This window comes from Labrus mixtus, chromosome 5 (assembly GCF_963584025.1).
Source record: "Labrus mixtus chromosome 5, fLabMix1.1, whole genome shotgun sequence".
In the NCBI taxonomy this organism is placed as follows: Eukaryota; Metazoa; Chordata; class Actinopteri; order Labriformes; family Labridae; genus Labrus; species Labrus mixtus.
In genome coordinates, this window is record NC_083616.1 from 17,965,450 (window position 1) to 17,992,914 (window position 27,465).

The 27,465-nt window shown below is 38.7% G+C and overlaps 2 protein-coding genes across 3 annotated transcripts in view; both read left to right on the forward strand.

The window, feature by feature from the left end:
- LOC132974344 (metal transporter CNNM4) overlaps positions 1-24,164 on the forward strand; it is a 46,812-nt gene extending 22,648 nt beyond the window's left edge. Inside the window, exons 5-9 of one of the 2 annotated variants that reach the window (XM_061038361.1) lie at positions 9,985-10,081; positions 13,199-13,261; positions 16,765-16,821; positions 18,385-18,563; positions 19,250-24,164. In XM_061038361.1, the coding sequence (XP_060894344.1) occupies positions 9,985-10,081; positions 13,199-13,261; positions 16,765-16,821; positions 18,385-18,563; positions 19,250-19,510 (657 nt within the window). In that variant the 3' untranslated portion in view covers positions 19,511-24,164. The remainder of the gene's footprint in view (positions 1-9,984; positions 10,082-13,198; positions 13,262-16,764; positions 16,822-18,384; positions 18,564-19,249) is intronic. The other variant, XM_061038362.1, reaches the window with a different exon arrangement.
- Positions 1-27,465, forward strand: part of LOC132974347 (histone H2A.V) — a 212,014-nt gene that overhangs the window by 98,975 nt on the left and 85,574 nt on the right. The window lies entirely within an intron of this gene.

Sequence of the window (27,465 nt, forward strand, 5' to 3'; positions counted from 1 at the left end):
ATCTCATGCAGAATTATGAGGTGAATCAAAGTAAAGTTAAAGTTCAGCCAGAGTGATAAATAGCTTCTCCACTGTCATTTACAGTACATGGCTCTTTAGTTTTCTGATTTGAAATCCAAAAGTACAATCCTCTTTTGTAGTGTTTTGTAAAATTCTATTCCTCTTTGTTTCTTTAAGTCCAGCTCTCTTTGAAGAATCATCACATTAACAATGATGCAAATCATCCATGACAGCCATCAGGGGTGTTTGGAAGAGGACAGCAACACTCTTTAGTCAATGCAAACTACATTAAGCAACTCTTTGTCACACAATTTTTGGGCAACAAGCATGCTACCTTTCACTAAAGGTCTGCCTTTTAAAAGACTTGTTGTGTGTGAGAGCCTGGACACAGTGCACCTAGTGAAACCATGCAATAATGTCCATGGGCTTATTACAAGCAAGCGACAAATACAGATGCCTTGTTTTTCTCCTAATTCAAAGAGTTGAATTAGTTGATCATGAGGATTTCAAAAGATACAACTTTGTTACTCAATGAATAGTCTACGCTATCTTAAATGTAGCAAAGTTATAGTTTTTTTTCAGTTATTTAATTGACTTTTCAAACAAAGAAAAACATTCAAACTATAACGTTTATGAAAATTAACTGACAAAGTGAAGAGAAATAAAAGTAAAGAAATGATAATCTGAGGGACAAAGTTAATAAGAACACATTGAAATAAGATATTACATTTATAACAGGAACATCAGTCAATCAACATAAACCAGTGATGTCACTTTCTTCAGTGTCAGTTGGGGCTAAAAAGTTTGCAGTTCAAATGAAACCTGAGCCTGTGCTTAGCAGCAGTCTTAGAGGCAGCTTGAAGGTGCACTATGGAGTTTTGGTAGAGAAATTTGAAAGTTGAAGAAATGTACAGATCCTGTGGTAAATGTTCAGAACTCTACACACAAACTGTCCTCAGAGGAAAATTTGGTCCCTGTGACACAGTTTCAAGATAAAATGCTACGCTAGAAGTTATGGTGGGATGCCCACCGAACCGTTACTCTTCTCGTAGCTTTTTAACTCCAAACAGTGTTCATGGGACCCATTTCTTCCTTTGAATAAAGTTTGTGAGTCAAGAAAATATGGCATAAAATTGTTTCACTTTCCCAACCTTCACATTTCACTACCAAATCTACTTTTCAGGTTCAATGACCTGCTATTAGCAGAACACACTGGAATCCCAGAGTCCCTCTCACTGGATGAGTTACATTATGGGTAAAGTTGGTTTCAGGTTGTGTCAATGAGGAACATTATGTCATATAACTGTATATTATCTAATGCATTGATTTGGAGCTGTGTTTTTTTAAACTCTTTTTTTAAGTTAAAAGAATGAAATATTTGTGGTCAAAGCTTGTGGATCAACTGAGGTGATTAAGTTGGGAAGAATGTGGAGTGTGCGTGCGTGCGTGCGTGCGTGCGTGCGTGTGTGTGTGTGTGTGTGTGTGTGTGTGTGTGTGTGTGAACCGTATGCATGTTTCTTTTTTATCATTGGTGTGTATGTCCAATGTGTGGGAGTGTGGTAGACTCATGAGAACTAAAAACCCTCAGATACTAATTATTCATTGACCTTGTTCCATCTCTTTTAAAGTGTGTATATCTGCGTGTGTGTGTGTGTGTGTGTGTGTGTGTGTGTGTGTGTGTGTGTGTTTTCCCAGTTGTGATCTTCGCTGTCAGCAGACAGGCTGTTTGTTTATGACCAGTGTGATTCATGCATCTATAAAGATGCTCAGTGTTTCTCATAGAACAAGGTCAGACTGCACAAAGGCAAAGTTAGATCATTGGTGTGTTCTCAGGCTTTCTCCAGTGTCTGGAAAAGTAAATGATGTTCAGACCATATACTACATATCCTGTGTTTTAGTTCTTTGGTAATAAACAGGAAATATTTGGGGAAAGCCGGCTTGTTTTTTTTTTTTTTTTTACAAATGAGACTTACCTCTAACAAGCGTTCTCCCTAAAGTTGTGTTGTTTTAAGTTTTCTGGTTGACACTTTGCTCATCCAGTCTACATGCGTTTTGTGGACTTGGAGAAGGCTTTTGACCGTGTCCCTCAGGGGATCATGTGTAGGGTACTGCAGGAATATGGCGATCCAAGACTGTTACTACAAGCCGTCTAGTCTCTCTATGACCAAAGTGGGAGCTGTGCATTCTCAGCACAAAGTCAGACACGTTCCTGGTGCGTGTTGGCCTTTGCCAGCGTTGCCACTTGTCATCGGTTCTGTTTGTGATTTTCATGGACAGGATGTCAAGGGTTCCCAGTTTGGGGGCCTCAAAATCTAATCTCTGCTTTTTGCAGATGATGTGGTTTTGTTGGCTTCCTCATGCTGGGACCTTCAGCAGGCATTGGGGCTGTTTGCTGCCGAGTAAGAAGCGGCTGGGATGAGTGTCGGCACCTCCAAGTCCGAGGCCATTGTTCTCTGACAAAAAACAGTGGATTGCTCTCTCTGGGTGAGGAGTGAGTCCTTGCCCCAAGTGAAGGAGTTTAATTATCTTGAGGTGTTGTACATGAGCTAGGGGATGAGCCGTGAGATTGACGGACGGATTGTCTCAGAGTCGACAGTAATGCAGGCGTTGTGCCCGGACTGTCATGGTGAAGAGGGAGCTGAGCCTGAAGGCAAAGCTTTCGATTTACCTAAAATCTTCAATATTTTCCTTATTGAGAACTTGAGAGCGACAAATTACACCGAACATGCTGTGTTGACTAAGGGCGCGGTCACACTGGCCATCTGTACCGTGCCGTACTCGAGCACGATTGGACCCCCGCTGCGCCAGTCCCACGCTAGCCTGCACGGCCCGCGGTCACACTGGCCAGGACTAACCGTGCCTAAAAGCACGATTACCTCTTGTACATAACATTGTTATACAATGCATGCATGCTTTATGTTATTATGAAGCGTGCTCAGTTTACAAACAGGCGGACCGCGTCTGCACATCAGAGAACAACACAGAGAACATGACAGCTACTTTGTGGCTTATATTGAGTCATTTTAGTCAGATACAGACATGAAACTCTGGATTTCTCCACAATGAAGGCTGTCAGCGTTGTGTACCCGCGTGCTTGTGCATGTGCATGAAGTGTACAGTTTCCTTTATTAGCTTGTGCAAAGCGCGCGCGCGTGCGTGTGTGTGTGACTCAGTTGCTTTGCACAAGCTAATAAAGGAAACTGTTCAGTCTTACATCAACCATTAACCAAAGTCAGTTTTGAGGTCATCTGATTGCAGTTTATTTTATGACAAACACACGGTAACAGACTTAACCAGTGGTTCTCAAACAGTGGGGCAGGTGGCCGGGGGCAGCAGCGTGGTCTGGGCCCTCCTTGACTGGACACCCTAGGTGCCACTCCAATTCTAGAAATAGCTATTCATTGTGTTTGCCTGCACATGTCATTGTGAAATTCATGTTCACAATCTTGCTGGGGGGGGGGTTGAGAACCACTGCACTAATCACTGAGGCTAGATAGATAGACAAACACAACCACAAACACACACACACTAACACACAATCACACAGTCAGAAGTGTTTGTGTGGTTTAGGTCATGGCCTCCTACTGGTTTCTCAAACCTGCTGGTTATTAACAAACCAGTGACTCCAGTCCTCCACAGGGTGTCTTCGCACACGCACCCAAACGCATGCACACACTCACTCACACACACACACACACACACACACACACACACACACACACACACACACACACACACACACACACACACACACAAACTGTACACTCATTTTATATTGATATTTTCACCTTTTTGAGGTCATATGATTGCTGTTTTCAGAACTTATATTTAGGCCCAGTTCCAATAATCTTTCCATCTCTGTATATCTGTATATGTATCTATAAAGCCAATTCCAACTCTTACATTGTCAATGCTTCCTTTATCTTCGAAAGGATGGCTCTCTTTCAGTACCTGTTCTTGATCCCAAGTTATTGGTACCATTTTAGCCTCATATGTTGTGGGGCCCATATTAATATCAGCCCCCCCCCCCCCCCCCCCCCGTCTCATATATTGTTTTTGATATTTTATTTTATTATCTTGTTCAATCATACTGTTAGATATTCCTGTACAAAGGCACTGTGATATTTTAGTTGGTACATTTGTGGGTCAAATCGAAGAAGTATCACACAGGCACAGTGTGGGGCAGCACAGGGGTCTTTGATGCCATGCGTAGCTCAGTCGACCCAGATGTCCGAGAGTGTGCAGCCACGCTGAGTTGATGTGTTTGTGTCTCTGTGTTTCAGACTGAAGTAAAAGAATAATCATAAAACCCATGCACACTTGGTCTACAAGTGTGCAACAATGTACTGGAATCTCTAGGCTAATGTCTTGCTCAAGCAGCAACCTGCATGGTTTAAAATAAAATGCGGAAGTGTTAAAAATGGCAAAAGCCAATCCTCAGCCAGTTCCCATATTAAAATCTCATTTTCTTTCAGCAGAAATAAACATGTTTACAGCCTGGGCCTTCTGTGAAAACAAAATTGGTATCAATAGCTGATCTTCTTTATTGTTTAATTTAAACATTGCTATTTTCTGTTCATTTCCAAGCAAATTAGTTCCTAAGCAAAACCAACTTAACTACCCGTTTATTGTTGTTACTATGACAACTAAGGTCCCATGACTTTTGTAATAATTACCAGAACAGTCACTTTATTTCATCCCTTCTCGCGCATCCACGTCCAGAAATCAATGAGCTGTAGAAAAGCAAAAGAAGTAATCGTTGACTGACCTTGATGTGTCTCTTCACTGAAATAGAAAAACTCTTCACAAGCACGGCTAAGTAATAAATAACCACTGAGCAGTCACAAAGAGGGTTGTTTTTAGAAAGCTGTTGTGCATAACATACGTCATGCAGGGCCTTTACTGTATGTCTCATTTGTTATAGAGAGAGACCGAAGATGGGACACAAAGTTCTCACTCACGTTGTTTATGAGTCACATCACAGCAACTTGAACTTTGGCCAAGACCCACCTATAGCTCAGTTCCTCCTGCTCATTTCTCAGCAAAAACACGTCATAAACACACATTCCTGTTTAAACTTTAAGCTGAAAGACACAGCTCTCAGTTATAAATGAGAATGGGACGTTGTTCTGCTCTTACTCGGTCAAAGTATCAAGTTTTCTAAGGTGTGTAACTATTCTTATTGTCACTTTCCATTTGACTTTTCTGGGTTTATGCATTCTGGTTCTTTTTTTTCCCCCTATTTACAGTTTTGGTCATAAACCAGTAATGTGGGGTTACAGCCATAAATGACCACTTTGTCAGGCTGATATACAAATGTGTGTTTTGTGGACATTTTTGATAGAAAATAACGAATAAACTGTTGCTTGATAACATGGATTTTCATTCTAATGCCAAGACATAAGACAATAAATAAAGGAGTATAAGAAAAGTATCTGTGTGTAGTATCTAAATCACACTATCGCTTCCTTCTGCACTTTTGACAATTCTTGTAACTTTTTAGCACTTTTAATCCCACAATTCCATCAAATCTTGACTCAAATATAGCTAAGCTCTTACTGACTCTTAGAGGTATGTGACTTCACCTTCAGCCAGCAAATCCTGATCAACTTTAAACAAGTAAGAAGGACAACAACATTTGGAACGTGAGAAATTTAAATTGAAGCAATCAAGGCTGTTTTAAATGTGGTAGATCATGTGTTTATGTTGGCAGTGCTTGTAATGGGATGCTCTTGTTTTCAGAAAACAAGAGCCACAAAGATGGCCATATTGCACTGCTATATTTCTACAGAAGTGAAACGTCAGGCTAACCATAAGACTGAATACTAGAGACGGCCTTTTACACAGTTTTTGTTATTTTTCTGTTGACCTCGTGTCCTCCTGCTTGTTTGGAGAGAAAGGCTGAGTGGAGGAGTTTTCTATTGGTTTGCAATCTCATCTGACTTAATCTTACACACTGCTCAAATTTGAACAACAGTTTTTAAAGGGCTTCATTTATCCCAAAATTGATCATATGCATCACATTTGGCACTAGTGCTTTTCACAATAGACATATAGAATAAAATCCATGTGGTATCAAGTGTTTCTTAATTTGCTTTCATCTGCAGCCACCTGCCAGCATGTGACTTTCAAATAGACAGCGGTTCTGTCTGAACTTTGTCTTATGGAAGTGCTTCTTAGATCCATGTTCGAGCAGGTTTTTGAGTTGTTGTCCCAGACTATCTCTGCAGAGGCTGCACAATACACAGTTGTTTGTCATACCAGACAGAAATAAGAATGATACCAGCCTTTGACAAGGGGATACTTCTGTAATAAAGTATCTGGACCGTATTAGCCCTCTCAGAGCCCTACTTTTTAATACAAAATGTTGCTGCAGTATATTGTATAAGTGTTGGCAGGCTGTACCGTCAGTGCAGATCAGGGAAAACTGGTCTGACCAGAGCCCTATCAGGTTTTACACCTCTCACTCTTGTCCTCCGCCTCCCTCTGTTTCTATTCTTTCTCTCGTCCCTCCCCCGTGCCTCCCTTTTTAAATTAAACTGCAGCCATGCGGCAGCAGCTTGGATAACTGCAAATCACCTCAGAGTCTGCATGCTTGCGCTGTTTTCTTTTTGTGTGTGCATGTGTTACAGGTTAAGTATTTGACCCTAGCTCAAGCTCTCACACGCAGAGTCAGCCATACATTGAGGGGTGATGTTTACAAATCTGCTCATATACCTTAAGGTGGGGACAAAGCCAAGGAGGTTTAACCTAGAGTGTGAAATGAAGAAGTCGCCTTAGACGAAGGTAGGATTATGAAAGAAACATTAAGAGCTCATATTGATGGAAAAACGTTGTTTTGTTTTCTTATTATTAGCAGAGAAGAGCCTGAGGAGGCTTGCAGCGAATCTCTGCTTCTATTTCAGCAGCGAGTTGTCCTTGAGCAAGGCATTTGACCTCTGCTTACTCAGTGGCCAAAGGTAGAAGTCTGTAGTTGTTTTGAGCAGGTGTGAATGTGTGAAGCTGTGAATTTGGACCTGGGGTGGCACGGAGGCATCCATCCTCTCTCAAAGAATTAACCTTTCAGAATAAAGATAGAAAATAAGTATCTCCACATGCAGAGAGCTCCACGGGCAGAGCTGACAGATGGAAGTGTTGTCCTCATTAAGACGATATGTTTTCACTTTCTGTACGAAGACTGCCTGAGACTCAGATCTATTTGTGAACATCAAAGCATGACTATGAAGCACAAAGAAAACCAGGAAGCAAAAAGCCTGAAAAAATAAAAATGAGAGAGATGTGTTTTACAGGCTGGACTGCAGGGGATAATATGTAGGCTATGTTAAAGCCTGAAGTTTATTATTATTTCTCACATGGACACACTTGATTGGATGCTTCTAACGTCAATTCGCATTGAACCAAAACAAGTCTTGGTTGTGCTCTGTCGTCTTAAGGATCAATGATCATGACTTATTATTTTTCAGGACAACTTTCACTCTTTAGTTTGCTCGACTTGCCACATCAAAATTAGTTACAGTGTGAAAGAAATAGCAAGACCTGAAGGATTAGAGGATTCATTGCATCCTTCATTTTCTATCATCTTTAATCATTTACACTTGAAAATGAATTGGCTTTGAGTTGCTTCTCACAAAGATGAGTCATGAGGTGCTTTACAGGGACACAACATGTGAACTATAAAATGTTGTAAAATCCTCATGGCCATTATACTCAGGCGTCCAATTTATAGGCAAAATGTACACATGCTGGGTGAGAAATCATTGCTCGTTTTCTTTGGAAGAATTGTTCTTATTGAATGTGAAAAGTTAAGACTTGTGCGATGTGCCTCTTGCTAAAGCTCATGCAACAGTATACATTAAAATTGTGATCAGATGTGCTGGTCTAATTTTAAAGCCATTCTACTGAGCAAACACTTAATAGATATGTTTAAAATATAATTACAGATAAACCAGAACTATACGACAAACATTAAGGTACAACCCTGAAGATAGAAAGTTCGATATCATGACAGCATGAACAATCTGTGTTTTTGCATAGACGGAAAAGTCTGCAGGGTCAGAGTTCATGTACAGTTTAGATGTGATCAGTGTTGACATCCATTGAGATGTTCCCAGTTGAGTTTCAGGAAGATGCTGTGAGATAATTCAACCCAGTGTTTGTTATTTGAGAGGTCTACTTTAACTTCAGTGACAGACGCCCCAGCCCCCTACCCACCAATCACACTCTCCTGTAATTTCCATGTCAGGTTTCTAAAATTGGCTTGCAGCCTTAAATTGCAGCAAGGGTGGCTATATCCGACTGTTATGACTGTAAACATTCACTCTCTCTGCTGTGGTAGTCAAAGTCTGGAGATCTTGAAGAGAAACTTACATAAAAAGGTAAAAGTAAAGACAGTAAGTCTGAGTAAGTCTAATTTGATTGCCTTATTAATGTAAATGCATTAATTTTAGGACACATTCCATTAAGGCTGAGATCTTATTTTAGTCATTATTATTGCATTTCTCTTTTTATTATATCACCTGGAAGATTTTGGACTGGTTGAGTCTTTGAAGAACATCATGACGTCTTAAGCCCAACTTTATAATCCACAAAACTGCAGAGGTCATTTAACTAGACGAATGAAGTTGTACCAAAGAAATAGTGATCTGAAAGTGACTTTAATCATTTTCAGGTACAGCTAGCTCAATGTCCTTTCTTTTTGTCTCCCTATAATTTTACCACCTGTTCTGCTTTCATCAGCGTGCGTGCGTGCGTGCGTGTAGGGGACATGTGGGAGGATGGAGGGAGGACAGTGTGGATTAACTGTGCTGTGTTGTTGCTGCAGTTCACACATTCCAGTGGGCCGATTCAGGCCAACTCACTGTACCAACACAGAGGCCTGTCCTCTCACCCCCCTCTGACTTTAATATCTTCTTCCCCCTGCTGAGCCACCTTGATTATTACTTTGACAGAGAATTCAATATTCCCTCTGAAGCCACTTCTCTTTTTTCAAATGATAAAGGGGTCGGATTCATAGTCTCTTTAATTAAGGCCAAAGTACCAAAGTAAACATGTGTCCTCCAACAAATGATGCTGAGCCCCTCTGGAGGAATCATTTAAATATTTACTACTATACTGTAAGTCACCCTGTTTTAGCCTTTAACTATACTGCCCTCTACAGACCAGAAATTGTAAGTTCAGAAAAACTAGATTTTTCCAGTCTGTCTATAAAAAGTAGACTTGTGTTGTCCTGCTCTGTTTAGGCCTGAGACGGTTACTGGACCTGTTTTTTTGTTTGCTTGTTTTTGGGTGGAGGGCGGGGGCAATGTTTTAGCCATTTTTGAGCTATTATGAACCATTTCCTGGTTCCTGATTCTGAAATGTAAGGATTTGATGCATTTCTTTTCTGTTTACAACGTTAAGCTGAAAAACTATCTCATGGTCTTAAAGTTAGTTCATTTACTTTAGATCCTTAAACAGCTGATAAGCTTCCAAAAAAGCTATTCACATGACCTTAAGTAGATTTTTTAGGTGCCACACCATCTATCTGCCAACTTTCATCTGTGAATGAATGCAGCTTCTAAAAAAAAAACAAAAAAAAAAACATTCAAAATAAAATAAACTTCATCCTCACTCATTTCTTTCTTGGAATAATGTCCAGTTGGTAAATAATACAAACAGTTTAATACAGGAAATAGATCAAGAAAGGGATTAAGGGACTCTCTCTTGGCCTGCATGTGAGGAAAGTCTGTGTGTGTGCTTTGTTAACATCATGTGATATTGCAAATAACTTCTTGGTCCTTTGATAAATCACAAGTTTTTAAGTCAGAAAAATGTGCTACTCTGCACAGGTAAAGTGTCTAACCCCATTATAAACAACTTTGACTTTCTATAGACTACATATACACTAAGTCCAACATGCATCTTTTTATGGTGTCAGGTTTTTGATACTGACACAGCTGTAAACTCACATTAAACATCTTTTTTTGTCTCATGTTTTTTCCCCAGGGACGTGTGGAGGTGGAGGCCGGCAACGAGAACATGAAGTTTGAGACCGGACCTTTCTCCTTCTACGGCGTCATGGCGCTCAATGCTCCCACGCTGGGTTAGTGTAAAACTCCTCTCCTCTCCTCTCCTCTCCTCTCCTCTCCTCTAATGCACTGTTAATTAATTTCTAGGGTTAAATGAGAATTTGCCTCTACCGTCACCTACTGACAAGATGAGTTCAAAAGCCTCTTCAACACCTAAATACTTTGAATTATATGTATAAGGCTTACAGTGACTTGCAAAAGTATTCATACCCCTTGAACTTTTCCACATTTTATCACGTTACAACCACAAACGTAAATGTATTTCATTGGGATTTTATGTCATAGACCAACACAAAGTGGCACATAATTGTGAAGTGGAAGGAAAATGATACATGGTTTTCAATTTTTTTTACAAATAAAAAACTGATAAGTGTGGTGTGCAAAAGTATTCAGCCCCCCATACTCTGATACCCCTAAATAAAATCCAGTGCAACCAATTGCCTTCAGAAGTCAACTAATAAGTAAATTGAGTCCCCCTGTGTGTAATCTAATCTCAGTTTAAATACAGCTGTTCTGTGAAGACCTCAGAGGTTTGTTAGAGAACATTAGTGAACAAACAGCATCATGATGCCCAAGAAACACACCAGACAGATCAGTGGTAATGTTGTGGAGAAGTTTAAAGCAGGATTAGGTTATAGAAAAATATCCCAAGCTTGGAACATCTCACTGAGCGCTGTTCAATCCATCATCGGAAAATGGAAAGGGTGTGGCACAACTGCAAACCTACCAAGACATGGCCGTCCACCTAATCTGACAGGACGGGCAAGGAGAGCATTGATCAGAGAAGCAGCCAAGAGGTCCATGGTAACTCTGGAGGAGCTGCTGAGATCCACAGCTCAGGTGGGAGAATCCGTCGACAGGACAACTATTAGTCGTGCACTCCACGAATCGGGCCTTTATGGAAGAGTGGCCATTGTTGAAGTCCTGTTTGCAGTTTGCCACAAGCCATGTGGGAAACACAGCAAACATGTGGAGGAAGGTGCTCTGGTCGGATGAGACCAAAATGGAAGTTTTTGTCCTAAATGCAAAACGCTATGTGTGGCGGAAAACTAACACTGCACATCACCTTGAACACACCATCCCCACTGTGAAACATGGTGGTGGCAGCATCATGCTGTGGGGATGCTTTTCTTCAGCAGGGACAGGTAAACTGGTCAGAGTTGATGGGGAGATGGATGCAGCCAAATACAGGGCAATCTTAGAAGAAAACCAGTTAAGAGTCTGCAAAAGACTTGAGACAGGGGAGAAGGTTCATTTTCCAGCAGACCAACGACCCTAAAAATACAGTCAGAACTACAATGGAATGGTTTAGATCAAAGCATATTCATGTGTTAGAATCGCCCAGTCATAGTCCAGCCCTAAATCCAACAGAGAATCTCTGGCAAGACTTTAAAATTGCTGTTCACAGATGCTCTCCATCCAATCTGACTGTGCTTGAGCTATTTTGCAAAGAAGAATGGGCAAAAATGTCAGTCTCTAGATGTGCAAAGCTGGTAGAGAACTACCCCAAAATACTTGCAGCTGTAATTGCAGCGAAAGGTGGTTCTACAAAGTATTGACTCAGGGGGGCTGAATACTTTTGCACGCCACACTTTTCAGTTTTTTATTTGTTAAAAAAAATCGAAAATCACGTATCATTTTCCTTCCACTTCACAATTATGCACCACTTTGTGTTGCTCTATCACATAAAATCCCAATGAAATACATTTATGTTTGTGGTTGTAACGTGACAAAATGTGGAAAAGTTCAAGGGGTATGAATACTTTTGCAAGCCACTGTATATAGTAACCCCATTCTCAAGTTTGTGAAACGTCAACATCTATAATTCTGTTCGTTTTTAAGATTTAAAAACAATGAACACATCAAATCAAACCCAGAAAAAACAAGAACCAAAGAGACAAACTGTGTTCTGGTGGCATGTCTTCCAACAGCAATCACTGATATTGCTTATATGGTAGTTAATTAATACAGTACATACAATATACAGCCTGAACGGTATCATCTCTCTGCAGGACATTTTATTATTATTATCATGGGTCTTTATGAAGTGGCATTTACAAAAAAAAAGCATTTAGAAGAAATGCCTTATGCCAGGTTTGTGTTCTGTGGGCAAATACACACAAACAATTACACTGACAGCTAAACAACCACTAGTAAAGTCATAATAATCTGCACACACTGTGTGTACTAAAATAAAAGTCTTAGCAAGTTTTCAGCTTAGCTTGAAGCATGTTGTTTTGGTGGCTGGAAATGAGAAAAGCTGATGGATTCATGGCAACACGATGTGAAGATCTGAGTTTGGAGCAGATTGTGATGGACAAATAAACTCCATCTGGTGTTTGGTGTGAATCAGTCAGTCAATTGTCACACTGTGTCATCTTGCGTGAAATGGTGTGTGAGAATTCACCTGCTATCTGCAGACAAGTGTTGCTGGTATATTAATGAGTTGGAATAAAATCTCCATAAAGTGTTGATATTCTCTTCTTAACATTCAGCTGATGGACTATTTGTCTGCTGTGCATTTGTGTTAATTTCATCTTTCCATTCCTGTATTTTTCTATGTTTCAAACCCTGTTTAGGAATAAGAGTAAGGCAGGAGGATGTAAAATATATATAGGCTATATTATCGCGGCCTATTGCTCCATTACTCTACATTATGGAGGATGTAAGTAAGATTCATAATGTGTTAGGAGGCTATTTGTCACACTCTTGAATCTAACTGATTTTAAGGTGGAAACTCAGATGAATAATCTTCATTTTGGGTAACTTAACTTTTTCTTGACCTATAGAAGGACTTGGACTTCATTGCGCAATTCTTTAGCCGTCATTTCCTCTCACCGGTGTCATAAACATTCATCCATGTCATCAAACTTCTGATGGATCAAATCTTCAGAAGCAGCTCAACAACATCCGCCATGACTAAATAATCTCAACTGTAACATCTCATGTGTGATGTTCCCTGGAGGAGGATTTCACCCGTATTTTGCATGTACTCTTCCCCTTTTTGGACTCAGATCTGTCTATCTGCTTCCCTCCGTGTCACTCACTATACCTTACCCCCTTCAACCCCCCCCCCCCCCCCCCCCCCTCCCTCTGTTCCATGGATCTCCTCCTCCCTTGTCTCCTCTCAGTGGCTGCTCCTCGTCCTTGCCTTCTCTCCTTTAAGAGGTTTTCTCTGTTCTCTCGGTTGCCAGGTAAACTCCGGCATGTCTGGGTCCTCTAACACCAAGGAGGGGTAGAGCTCAAGGGTGGGTGGTTCTTGGGTGGGTGGGCGGGGCCTGGCTTTGATTCGCCAGGTATGTCTTTGAGGTTTTCTTACTTCAAAAACAAATTAAAATTAACATCTGATCACTGAGAGCAGAAAATGTCTGATGCTCTGCTCTTTATGGGTTAAAACAATTAGTTTTGGTTTTTCAGTTCTTCAATATATTACCATACATGAAATTCTGGCCCACAGACTGCAGTGTAGCACTTGTTGTTGTCACTGTGTGATTGTAGTAAACATTTATCCCGAAGGACGGCGAACAGCTACAAGATTACGGCTTCTTTTTGGCGAATGAGCTCTTTGATCAACCAAAACAACCAAACTTGCACCTGATTTTACTGAGTCAACAATCTATTTGGCAGGATTTTGCAGAGCAGATGAGTAGGAGGTGGTGAATCCATCTCATATCAGCAAACATGTGGAGGTGTAGGTCAGTGTTTTTGTAACTGTACAGGACGAATTTAAACCTTATTTTTCACAAATACACTTTTCTGTTCAGGCTTTACTGAAGGTAGCGTGACGAGTGTCTGCTTTTTGGACTCTATTTGGAAAAGCCATTTTCCTTGATTTATGATTGATTGATTTATCCAGGTGTGTCCAGAAGAGAAGGGATAATGGAATATAAAGGTCACTGTTTAATACTTAGGTGTTCTTTTTCAGGAATAAAAATGGTCACATGAAGGTCAGACAGCTCAAACGAAGGACAATGAGCAGACCATTGTACTGTATCTTTATAGTAAGTATCAGGAATTAATGGACATCCTGCAGCCACTCAGAATCAAGTATTCAACAAGACCATGGGGTATAATTGCTAACTAACTACAACTCCAATATAGAGAAGCAGTAGGTATGTTGGAAGCTTTTTACAAAGAGTGTGAGTCCATTGCACACTTTGTCCAACAGGGAGCGCTGTCAGGTTTGTTTATCAACTTAAAAATGTTGCACTGAGTAAAAGATACAGGAGAGGGGAAGAGGGACCGTTCATTTAAGTCACTCTTTTAAACAAGAAAATACCTAAAAAGGAAATATTGCTTTTTTTGGTTGTCATGGTAATTAACTTTGTTATGAACTTTTAAAAGAAACAAAAGAAAATCAAGAAGTTCTTAAGAAATTACACTCTTTCTAAGAAAAACTATCAGGAATTACACTTGAGAACATTCTTAAGAACTTCCTTACTTTTTTTATTAAGAGTCTTCCTAAATTCTATCTTTAGAAAATGTTTGTGAATCCGACCCAAGGTTCTTAGTACTTGTGATGACCGTTTCACTACCGTCTGACACTTCACAGACCAAACTTTTATAGAAATATAATCTGCAGAAAAAGATATTGAAATAATCATCAGTTAGAGTTTGTGTAGCTGGAGTATTTTTACATGTCATATGTTAGTGTAAAAATTGTACAGTGTATTTTTAAGGGTTTTATAAAACTCTCAAATACCCGCATACAAGTCTGACATTGAAAGCCAGTTTCAAAAATAGTTCTCATACATCTTCTACCCCTTTAATGTGTAAACCTTTTAATGCTTTAAGTGCTGGGAATTTAACCATTTGAATACCAGGGTTTGCCTCCTACGTACAAATGTTTTGTCGAACAAATCCCCTCCTTTATATCTTTTGGCAAGTGAACTTTCGCTGCATCATCCGCTTAGCCCAAGATGGTTCTGATTTGAGTATTTTTTCCCCTTCAAGTGGATTTCTTACGGGCTAACCTGGACCTTACAGAAGACTTCAGTGTAAGCAGAGGCATGGAACATAACAGAAGATGAAAATAGGGGACTCATTGTTGAAATGGGCATGGACGGGGCAATTTGTTGGCAAAAAGTTGATCAATGAGCTCATCTGCCTGAATGTGAGCACAGACCTTCAACGTGCAGGTTACTTAGAAAGTGATCACATGTTGTCTCTAATATAAAACAAGGATAGGACAACATCATGATGCACAAGATGTGACTTAAAGCCCCTCGAGCTGTTCGATCTTTGCAGCATCTTCAGTTTGGATGAGTGATAGCCTCTGATGTTTTTCTCCTTCTGTTTCTTGTATAGAATTTTTAGATGAAATATCACTGTTACTATTTCATCAATAAGACAAGTAAAGGGGATACTGCAGAGTGTTGTCCTATCCCTCACTTTATAGTTAGGTTCAAATCATAGTTTTCTAGATAAAAGGCATTTCTTTTCACCACAAAATCACAGACGCCCAGTTCCAAATGTTCCATCTTGTTTTTAATAAATGAAAATGTTTTTTTTTATTGTTTTTTTTTAAGGTGTTCTTAAACTGAAGGAAGTTTGGAACTGGGTCCATCACTTTTTTTTTTTCTTTTTGTTCTTTTCTTAATTTCTTTTCTTACATTTCACAAACACTAACACATGTCACAAGTTTGTTAGCATTACTGATTTATTTTTACTTGAAGATCCAGCAGGTCACTTTTATGTCAATGCAGGGCTGAACAAAATAGAAATACATTTATTTTAATTATTATTTATTTAATTAAAGTGTGATTCACAATAAGTTGGAATTATCATTTTTGGATCCCAGGTTTCATTTTCACTTAAAATATCGAATCAAAGTCTTGCTGATGTGACATTTGGGCTGTTTGCCAAACAAATGTTTTATTTATCACACGAACAAAGTTAGTAGCCTCTCTGTAGAAGCAAGGTGCTTCATTTCAATGCTATTTCTTCAAAAATATTACCTTTTCCCAAAACTTCAACTTCTACACTTTGGACATTTGTATTGTATTCTAATTTGAATGATGTTTCAAATTATTATCAGCCCTTTTTGATGCCCAACAAGGACCTTCAAATCTTTACAATATACTGTATTTGTAAACCTAGATTTGTAGTATAGAGCTCTGTGAGATCATTCATTAGTTAGTTCTCTTAAACCTTATTGTCTATCACCATTTCAGAATGAAAATAAATGTAATTTGGTAAATAAATCATTCAAGCCCGCAGCTGTTGCCATCTTAATGCAGAAATTCTTCTGTTGGGTCATAGTGACATGTAGCCAAACATCTGCTAGAGTTCAACTTTTGCCAGCATCGGGTTCATGTAAGGCACTATGACAGATGCTAAATAAATGTAAAATCAAGACATTGTACGGCTGGCACAAAAAAAGCCTCTGACATATGTGCAATAAGAGTCATTTTAAGTGCAAATTACAAGATGAATCAAAGAAATATTTAGACGGCTCAGAATCTAAATATGTGAGAGCTATGGTTTTAAAAGTTGAAGATGAATTTTAGGTTAACAGGATCTTGTTCAATAAAAGTGACCTGCTGGATCTTAAAAGTCAATGTTTTATGATCAAAATAATACATATTGTCTCATGACTAAGTGAAATCTAACCACTAACTAGAAAACTTAGCCGTAGATTTCCAACATTAACTAGCTAGCTTAATTCAATGAATGCTAACGCAGTTGACGTGTCCAGGTAAAACAGTTTCCTATGACTCACTGAGGCCCCCTGCAGGACGACTCGCACTCACTGGTAATAATACACAGCTGGTAATGAGCATGAGTTTTGATGTGAGTGAATGTGTGTGTGTGTGTGAGTGTGTGTGTGTGTGTGTGTGTGTGTGTGTGAAACATTTTGAGAGTCTGGTTTCATTTGGATGGCATGCAACAATAAGAACTGAACAAAGCTGTCAGCTGGATGACACCCTTGAGTTGTTAGTCATTGTGGTTTAAGGAGCAGATGTGGAAAATAACCAGAGTAACAGCTGACTACCTGCAGCCTTCACAGCCTAACTCACTGCTGCAGGCTGAAGAAATCTACTGGAGACCTTTTTATACTTCCTGGGATTGGAGTGAGCTGTAGGCCAATTATTTAGTGATACTGTTATCAAGAAACTGTCAACAACGTAAACTAAGATGACTACTGCTGAATATTTTCGACTGTACCTACAACAAATAAAGCAGCGGTTTTACTTCAGATCCATAGGGCAGTGCGCAGACAATAAACTGGCAAGAATTTAGATTTTTGACTGAACATTTGGGACACTTTTCATTCAAAGTTACAAAAACAATTGCCACTCCTGGCTTCTTAAATGTGTGCTTTTTCTGCTTTTGTCCGTTTCAAATCACTGAAAAATTGTATCTATTTGTAAAGTTTATTCTTTGGCCCTGCGATATTATTAATGACCGACTATAAACCAAATATTTTCAATTAGAGATAGATAATTGATAAAGACAATAAAGTCATTCTGCCCTGCCTTGTACTTGGGTATTTATTTAACAAAAACCAGGAGACAAAAACAGACGGAAGTCTTTTGGGATAAAGATATTTTATTTTCATACTTCATTAACAGTAGTAACTGTCTGGGGATTTCTACATAAAACTGCTTTGTGATACGAATGCATCTCTTATTAACAAGTCAACTTATCTGCACTTTCTATTATTAACATGTTATGTGAAACTAGGTTCATGGAAACATTTAATTATACAATGTTGTATTTAAATTGAATTCACTTTTTAAGAGTTGTTATACAGTTTTAAATGTGTCTAATGTTAATGAGGCACTAGTCTGTTTGCATCTTGCACCGGCCGACAGATGATATAATAATAATACTTAGTAAGGATGAGAGTTGGCTTGAGGTAATGAGCACAAATTGAGTCACTGATTGTTAAGCTGTTGGAAAATTTTGAGTTTCATCATCTTTGGGTACGAGGGATGCACCACGATGCTGCTGTGATAGTGAAACAAAGATAACGTACAGTAGACAGACACAGTCATGAGACTGTATCAAATGACTAAGACTTAGTCTGTGTAAGACAGATATGACTTTTATTTGTTTGTTTCTTTGTGCATTCATTTGTGACAACTTGTTCATTCATATCATTATTATTAACCTGCATTGGAACCTACACTGCATCTTGTCTAAGTCTATCATTGATCTGTATTTGTATTATAGAGCCACCAATGGCTTTGAATATTCACCCAAACTGCGTCTCTCTGTAGTGATAAATATTATATTCTATCACATAATTATGTCTCAAGCTGCAAACAGGTGTTGTTGTTAACCTTTTCTGTATTTGTGTACGTGTTTACAGAGTTTCGTTCGCCGTCCAACGTCAGCGGGTTGAACCGCACGGCCTCTCTGAGTGGAGCCGACAGGACGGAGTCGCTCTCCGTCAGTGGCAGCAGCAGCCAGCTGAATAACAGCATCCCGTCGCAGCAGTACACACCAGACTTCTACGTCCGAGCACTCACAGACCTGCAGTTTGTCAAGGTTGGTTACAATTCAAAGCATGATGGAATTAGATGACTGAAAGGTACCCGCACAATTTCCTTTTAGAAAAACACTGCAAACACACACCATATTATAGTGTTTATAAGATCATTTATGACATAGGCAGTGAAAAAAGCTTCAAAGTTAATCAACGGTTCTTTTTCAGTTCACAAAGGATCTCTAAACTAAAAGATGAGTTACATTAACTGCCTAGAAACTTTAATATTTCAGTATTTTGCAGAGGAATACTTAAATGGATTGAAACAAAAACAATTTGGGAGTGTTTCAATTAGAGCTTTAACAACAGTTGTTGTTTTGGAACTCTTTAGTTTTTTGGTAGAATTGCACGGTGGTGGGTTGGTCAGCATGGTCACCTCACAGCAGTGAGGTTCTTGGTTCAAACCAAGAAAAACGAAAGAATTCCCGAAATGTCAGTCTGCTCCCTTTGAGATTCCTTTGGTGGAATTAAGAACCAGGAGCAGTATTCAGATTTATTGCAAAGCTCCTCTCCTTTATCAGAAATAGCCTAGTTGCTTTGTGTTTTCTGTTATTTTAAGGCACAAAAACAAACGAGCAAGAAATGCAGAAGTCAAAAACCAAGGATATACATTAGGAAAAAATAGGAATAATAGAAATGTTGCTAAAGAAACAGTTAACACATTACTCTTATCCTATGTCTCTCTCAGATCACACGGTCCCAGTACCAGAATGGCCTGATGGCGTCTCGTCTGGACAGCACGCCACAGTCCCCAGAGAGCGGCCACAACATTGCCCGCATGGATCAGACCACTCCCCCTGCCACCACTGTCAACATCCCCATCACGGACCTGGGAACAGACTCCACCCCCATGGAGAACGGGCCGGACGAGACGACGCTCCTCCTCCTCAATGAGCAGAACTCTCCGCACACAGCCAACCACCACAGCCAGCTGGAGAACAGCATCTGACCCCCTGTCATACGTCTTTCTGCTACGTTTGCACGCATGCACTACTACGCCAGAATGTATGCTGAGGAAGGGAGAAGCATGCGTGCGTCTGTGTGTCAGGGCGGATGCAGATACATGCTTTTGCACAGCTGGCAATACATACAGAGACAAGCCATGTGCATGCATATTGTGTAAATATGCAAGGATTTAACACAACGCTAGCAGACAGACATGCCAAAGTGTATGTTTTCCATCACGAACAGACTTAAAACACAACACTCATTTATGGTAGAGAGGAGTACCTGTATGTGTGTGTCTGTATGTTTCCACATGCTCCTTATTGTATTATCAAACATCTTAAGGACCTGCTTGACTGGACCAGAAAGCTCCTTCTCCTCTCTCTCGCCCATCAACATTTTCTGTGTGCGTGTTGCTTCCAATTTCTTGTTCCTATTCAGAGACTCAGGGAGACCCCTTACCCAACCACCCTGCGTGTCGCATGTGTAGCAGCCTGCAACCCCCTCCCCAACACCCATACAGCTAGAAGACAAAGACGACCCAAGCATGTCAGCAGAGTTCACACAAATTAATATATGTTCCTTAAAAACCTATAGTGAGATATTTATTGAAAATTCTGTGAGAGATGAACACACGAGAGACTTTTAGTGACTACTTTTCAGGCGGGGATGGGTGGGAGGGGTTTGGGGTGGATTTATAAAAATATATAAATATATTTTCCTTCTTGTTTCCTGGATAGAATCAGTGATTAGCCGAGAGCCTTTATCCCAGAGCTGTTAATAAATTCATCAGCAATTGACAGCCTGTCTGTACCGTGATTAAGACAATCGATCATTATGAATGTGGTAAATTAAGTGTGTAGGGTATATTAACTGTTGCAGACCCTCTTCTCTTGGTGAGATCTTTTATATTTGACCTGTGAAAAATGTCATGATGAGCAGTTTCCGTCTCAAAAAGGTTGTAGGTGTTTACTGATAAGAGAGGGTGATTTGTATGTGCATACGTATGTGTGTTTGTTTATGACCAAAATGGCCGTCACAACACTTGGCGGCAACAGAAACCAAAAGAGGAAAGCTTGATCACATTCTGATTAGAAAATACTAGAAGATCTGAGACTTTTATTTATTGAGGTGTGTGTGCGTGCATATATCCTTTTGTTGTATGAGGGAGAAATGTGATTTTTATTTTTGCCTCGTGAAATTTTACATGTTTAATGATCATTTGATTTGGTTGCGTTTGGGTTCCTTTTTTATTATCTGTTCTGTGAGGGGGTCACTCTTGTCATACTGAACAGCTGACACATTTTTTGTTTCGTGTGTTTCTGCAGACACACCGTTCAACCCTGGCCTCAGCCAATTTCATGGGAAACAATTTTGTATATTTACTGATTTTCACAAGGTCTTTTTTCACAGAAATGCACACACTCCAGTTTTATTTTACTGTAACTTCTGGTGAGATTTAAAAGGAAAATCAATCCTTAAAACTCAAGTTCTGTGTCTTGACTGAATTTTCTTTGCCTGATTTTAAGCAGAGCCACAGTGCTGTTTCTTTTTTTTTTTGTGTGTTTTTGAAGTACATCAAGAAAAGTGATTAATACGTTGGATTCTGTTCTGAAAGCCAAAGAGAGACAGCTGGGACACACACTAACTACATGTACCAGAATGCAATGCAGCCACATGAAAAGTTGTGTTTTTAGTAAGTTTCACCCCTGGATTTACTCACGTCTTTTCTGCTTCGCTTTGAGTATCTCTGCAAGTACATTTTTCATGTTTTTCACATAAATCACAGGTGAATCACAGGAGTTGCCCTCTGCTCTTCTCTCTAAATGTTGTGCAGAAAGGGATTTGGGGAAATGATAGGACATCAGGAGAAGAAGACGACACATGAGCTGTAGGGAAGTGGCTTCACCACAAGAACCAACCATAATTTTAACACTTTTATTGAAGTTTCTGATCTTCTAAGATAAAATCCCTACTTTTGACCACACATTTTGTAATCACTAAAGTCCATCTCTGTCAACAAACAAACTGTGTGAAAGTAAAGCTAAGGAAGCCCTATTTTGGTTTTGGTTGACCTCTTTTCTACCTGTCAGAGGAATGATGAAGCACTTTTTTTCTGTTATCACAACTAATCTGAAACTGAAGCTTGGTATCATTTCTGTTTTCGTGTGAATTTGGAATTACTTAATATCTCGAGGAAGCTTAAACGTCACAAGCCCTCTGAAAACAAAAGCACAAAAAAAACTGAAACATTTTCAGGACTCTTTGCTGATTATGAAAATGAAAAAGCAATTTAACAAATGAAAAAGCAATATAAGCACTCACCCAGCATCCTGAAGTCCTGCATTTGAGTATGGGAATATGAAAAGTAACTAACAAAAATTGACAAGTTGTTTAATGCATTTTGTCTTTCAAACAGTATGCCAGTGATTTATCTTCAGGTTGCAAATATTTGAGCTGAATTTGATGATTTGTCTTTTAAATATTTCAGTTATTTTACATCCAGTTTATTAACATCCAAGTCATTTAAATAGAATTAATTTTGAGGCTTTTTTACACAGTGCTGTAATGAAGTTTGACTCGATGTGCTGAAAGCAGTACAATTTGAGTCCAATTGAACTTTTCCTTGAAAATAATGCTGTACTGACAATTGTATTTTAACTTGAAATGTTCAGTCACACAATTCATATTTCACAACAACTGAATAAAAAAGGCAGACTAGACTTTTAAATAATATCATATCATTGAGTTAAATTTCAGTGAAGCCAAGATTGCACACTTCAATTTCAGGAAAAGTTAATAATTAAAGTATGAGTAAGTAGGATGGAATACATCTGAACTCATTAATATTGGCTCCTCATGATTTGGGGGATTCATGAAAGTTAAGTTTAATATTTTGTGACCAATACGGTTGTTGAATGACAAAACAACAGTAACCCAGTACTAGATACAAAATATCTAGCTATTTATTTTATCACAACCAGCTGATGACATTTTTGTCTGTTGTAGTCACTGAAACTGGTTAGGACTCCTGTTAACATATTTGCATACGGTAAGTTTCTAAAGATAGCTTGTATTTGCAAAACATCTGCTAAACTAGCTGGCTTGAGAACACCTTGAGCAAAATTTTGTTCAGTTTATCTTGAAGGTGTTTTCTTAAATTCTGAAAAGCAGCAGCACTTTTCTGGGATTTAGTGCCCATAACAACATAACTGAAAGATATCTGGGTTTCAGCTGTAGGCTACTTGATGGTAGAGTTGAGCTCTTGCACAGTAGCTATAGTTTGATTTGTTAGCATTTGAAAACCACAACATTTAACAACAAGCATTATGTATAAGGGTATAGGGGGAGTCAACGCCTTTTTTGATAAGTTAAATTAACTGCACAAACCAAAACAAAGCTAAAGGCAGCTGCTGCTCGCAGACATAGCAATCTGTGTAAATATTGGACTCAAACACTGGTTTCTTCATTGAAACATTGTATTGCCTCGGTCTGACTGTTGACACCTGTGATCTTGTGAATTTACCTTTAAACATACCGCTTGCTGCTTTTTTGTTCATTGTGGGGTATTTTTGCTCTAAGAGACGTGTATGGAGTACCAATGTCACAAAAAGGGTATGTTGTTGGCAGTTTAGTTGTGGATTGTGTTTTAAACTGTTTGAGCAATATGTCTAAACCTTTTGATAAAATCCCAGGGAGTAAAAGTTCATAATATTTGATAAAAATAGCTTTATTTCGAGAGGAACTTATGCACTACCCATAGCCTATTATAACATATCAATATCTATATTTTACTCAACTAATGTGGTTCCTTTTTTGTATAGCCATTCATCTTCTGTAAAATGTTTTATTTTATAGATATTTTAAACATGAACTTCTGCTTTTGTAAGTGAAGAAAATACAGTATATACAGCCCATTGGAAATGAAAGCACTTCAGCATAGACAGCAGTATTTTCCCCCAAAAGTTGCAGGCAAAGTCGCTCTGTGTTAATACAGTTACTGACCAGGATTTCATAATCACCTTGTTTGCAGACTCCTTAACACGAAACAGCTTTTCATAAATAACTCTGTCTTGTCTCAAAAACAAGAAGCTAAAGGAACTTGCTGACCGTTCTGTTGCCTTCACTGTCTTCAAACAACTGTACTGGATCATTTTTGTGCTCATTCCTGAGTTATTTTTCACAAACCCACACAAACTCTCAATCCACTTTTTGTTGCTTTTGGATGATTTTTATGACTGAGATTGTTGTTGATTTTGTGCTTACTAATGTTCATGTTGGAGCACGCCAATCCCCCCCTCCCCCTCCCTTACTCCTGTTCAATTGTTCTGGGTTCTGGGTTTTGGGTCATTGTGTGTGTGTGTGCGTGCCTGTGTGCCTGTGATTCACAGCTGTTTTCTTGTTTTTGTACCATAACACTGTCAGTAATTGTGGGAAACAAAAATCTTTTTTTTTATTTGTGGAATTGGGTTTGGGGTCGAAGAGCAACCAGTGTTGTGTTAGGGGGAATAAATGAATTGTCCTTCATTCTCTCTGGCATGCTTTAACTTAAAACAACAACAAAGAAACAAGGTGTAAATACTGTTTTATAATCCCTGTCTTAATGAGCTTTGAAGATGAAGAAACTTATTAATAAACATGAGATATATTTCTCTATGGATCGTTGTGATTGGACTTCTTTTTAGGTTTCCCTTTTTTCAAAGATTTTCTCTTTAAAAGGTAGATGCACAATGTTACACAAAGAGAACACAAAGTAAAGGGAAAATAATGAGTTACTACAAGAGCAAACAAACATATTCAGGTACATATTTAGCCAAATTAGCCAATATACCTTTATAATCACTATTCTTAAAAACTTTAATTTAGATTTTTTAAGAAATTGGAGGGATTGTAGCAAAGAGGAAAAGACAAAATACAAAGATTATATTTGTAAAAATCTTCATAATGTACAATAATGGTGAAGTTGGAAAATAAGAGTTAGTGAAAGACTCATAATACAGTCTTAACTGATGCTTAAAAAAACAAGGAAAAACTGGCATTTTCTCTCACTGTCCATTTTAATTTTAGGAGGTGTATTGTTTATGATGTATTTAGATACATAAGTCACTCATCCTATAACCTGTTTCTGCATTTTTTTGTTGCTGTAAATCATGTGTCATTTGTAATATTAACACCACTTCATCTTAGGTTTTCTCATGTAAACATTTTACTTGCTCTTTCCTGGTTGGGAAAATTCTTGGAAGCAGAATTGCTCAACATGAGGATTATAGATAGATAGGTAGGTCCTGCTTTATGCTTTGTTTTGTTGGTTGCCAGTCAGGCAGGTTCATGCGCACACACAAGCGGGTCGGGTGTGGAGGAGGAAGAGTGTTCGATAGTTATGGAAAGAGAGGAATATAGAGCTTGAGACATCCGGAAGCTGCTGCTCCCCTCTTTTTACATCACTGGGAATTTTTGTTGTCAATCTAGTTTTGTAGGAAGTAAACAGGGTGTAAACACAAGGTTTCTATTACTCCGGGGCAGATGAAACTTTTGTCTAAGTAGGGCGAGTACGATGTAGAAACCTGCCCTTATAGGAGACAGAAAGAACAGCGCTCTTATTACAAGGTGTAATTTTTAGGTATGTCTCATCACATTATTCTTATTGTAGGAAATGATGTCCAAAACAAAACCCCCAGAGGGCTCAGCAGAGAAATTAACCACCACCTCAACTCTGTGCTAGCTCAAACACACACTGGCAAGAGGGTTCCAAAAGTTTGATGGTTCCCTGAATCAAACATGTCCATGTGTCAAAGCTGACAGAATAGAGGCTAGAAGAGAAATGTAAGAAATGATCAATATCTCAGTGTTAAAATGATTGAGTGATTCTTGCGATGGCCACCAGAGGGTTTCGTTCAGGGGCTAAAACGTATGTGCTGAAAATATGTACGACGTGTCTCCACCTCCTCCCATTGCAAAAAAGTCAATTTATCATCTTGGAGTCATAGTCTTCACTTTAGAGATCGGTTTGTGGTGCTACCCCTAACCCTAACCCTATCCAACTCACACATTTAACCTACAGATACAATGTCCAAGATCCCTCAGGTCATTACAGTATAACATATTTGTATGTCTTGTGTTTGGAGCAGACACTTAAGGGCACAAAATTGTGTTAGTGTTTGTTAAGTTTCTTTTGCTGTTCATCCTCTACTCAGGCACAGCGCTGCAGGAGTTACATTTGTCAACAGAGCTGTCAATCACGATGTTGTACCCCTTTTAGAAGTATCTAATAACTCATTAAAACTAAACTTTATTAGTCAAATAAACACATTGTTAGATGATGATCAACCTGGTTAACTATTAAGCGAGAAACCATATTTGAGAAGGATTTATTTGAGGTATATTTCAGTTATATAGTTTGACCCATGTCCCATTTGGTAACATGGTGGAGGCGGGTCTTATGACCTATGCTGCAGACTTCAGTTTTAGGGATCTCTCATGTCCTCCATATTTGAATGCTATGAGGATAACTAACTGTAATATTTATCATACTACGCTGTCAGACAAATGATCTATCGGTCATATTTTGGTGCAAGTGGTCTCACTCTGCTCTTTTATATCAATGTGCTTATGTTTTTTTTAAGCTATGAATAAAAATAGAAAAACCATGATGACTTGAAGTGAAACATGTTCTTAGGCATTGGTGGAGACCAAAAATCGAGCTACAATTGTAGAAAATACTGGGCTCATGTTGTTGCCTGAACGTTCAGTCCAAATAAACGCTAGTGTTGTTCTTTGTCTTAATGACATGTTAACAGAAATAGTTAATTTATACATGTTTTTCCCATAGATTATTATTTTTATCCATTATTGTAACTTATTTCATATTGTTGCAATTTACCTTGAGAAGTGACCGCCGGGAATTAAGTATGAATGTAGTTCAAGTTAAGTTCCCTCTCAAAATCTGACCAAGTGAAAACATATTAACTATAGATAATATATAATTAAATATATAAAATATAATAATAATCACCTTTATTTACAGAGCACTTTTCAAAATCACGTCACAAAGGGCTTTACAAGGCAGCAGTAATGAAACAAATGTTAAAACAGGCAGGTCAAAGGCAAAGATTAATAAATAAACACTTTACGACAGAAAATGCATTTAAAAGAACTGAAAAGACATAAAGACTTAAAGAGAAAGTCAAATTCACATCAAAATAAAATTAAACTAAAATCTAAAATCAGGAAAGGCTTGTCGGTAAAAGTATGTCTTAAGAAGGGATTTAAAAGAGATTACTGACTCAGTTGACCTGATCTCCTTTGGGATACACAGTATTAGGACACTTCACAGCAAACGCTCTATCCCCTTTTGTTTTTAGTTTGGAATTTGGAAAGACCGTGAAGACCTCTATGTCAAAGGATCTCAATGTATTGTGTCGGCCTGTACGGAACGCTAATTAAAGGTTGTATGTAGCTGGGAGAGCTTTAAAAGTAATCAGTAAAATCTTAAAATCAATTCTAAAACATGCAGTGTATGCAGTGTAAAGATGCTAAAACGTGAGTGATGTGGTCATGCTTTCTGATTCTTTTCAGTTCTGTACCATCTGGAGTCGATTTATAGATTTTTTTGCTCAGGGGGGTAAGAAGGCTGATGCAATAATTGAGGTGTGATTAGATGAAAGTACGTAAAATCTTCACTGGGTTTGAGAGTGAGAGGAACTTCCATTCACATCAGACAGCTGCAATTCAAGAGGAGTGACTCACATGAAAGCAGAGTAATGAAATGTTAATTTGCAGTTTCTACACACTTTGATTGTTGTATTACACACACACACACACACACACACACACACACACACACACACACACACACACACACACACACACAAACACACAATTAAATAGAAAAACACGTTATTTTTCTTGCTATCACAAATTTCCATTTCTGATTATTACAATTTTCTTATAACATGTAAG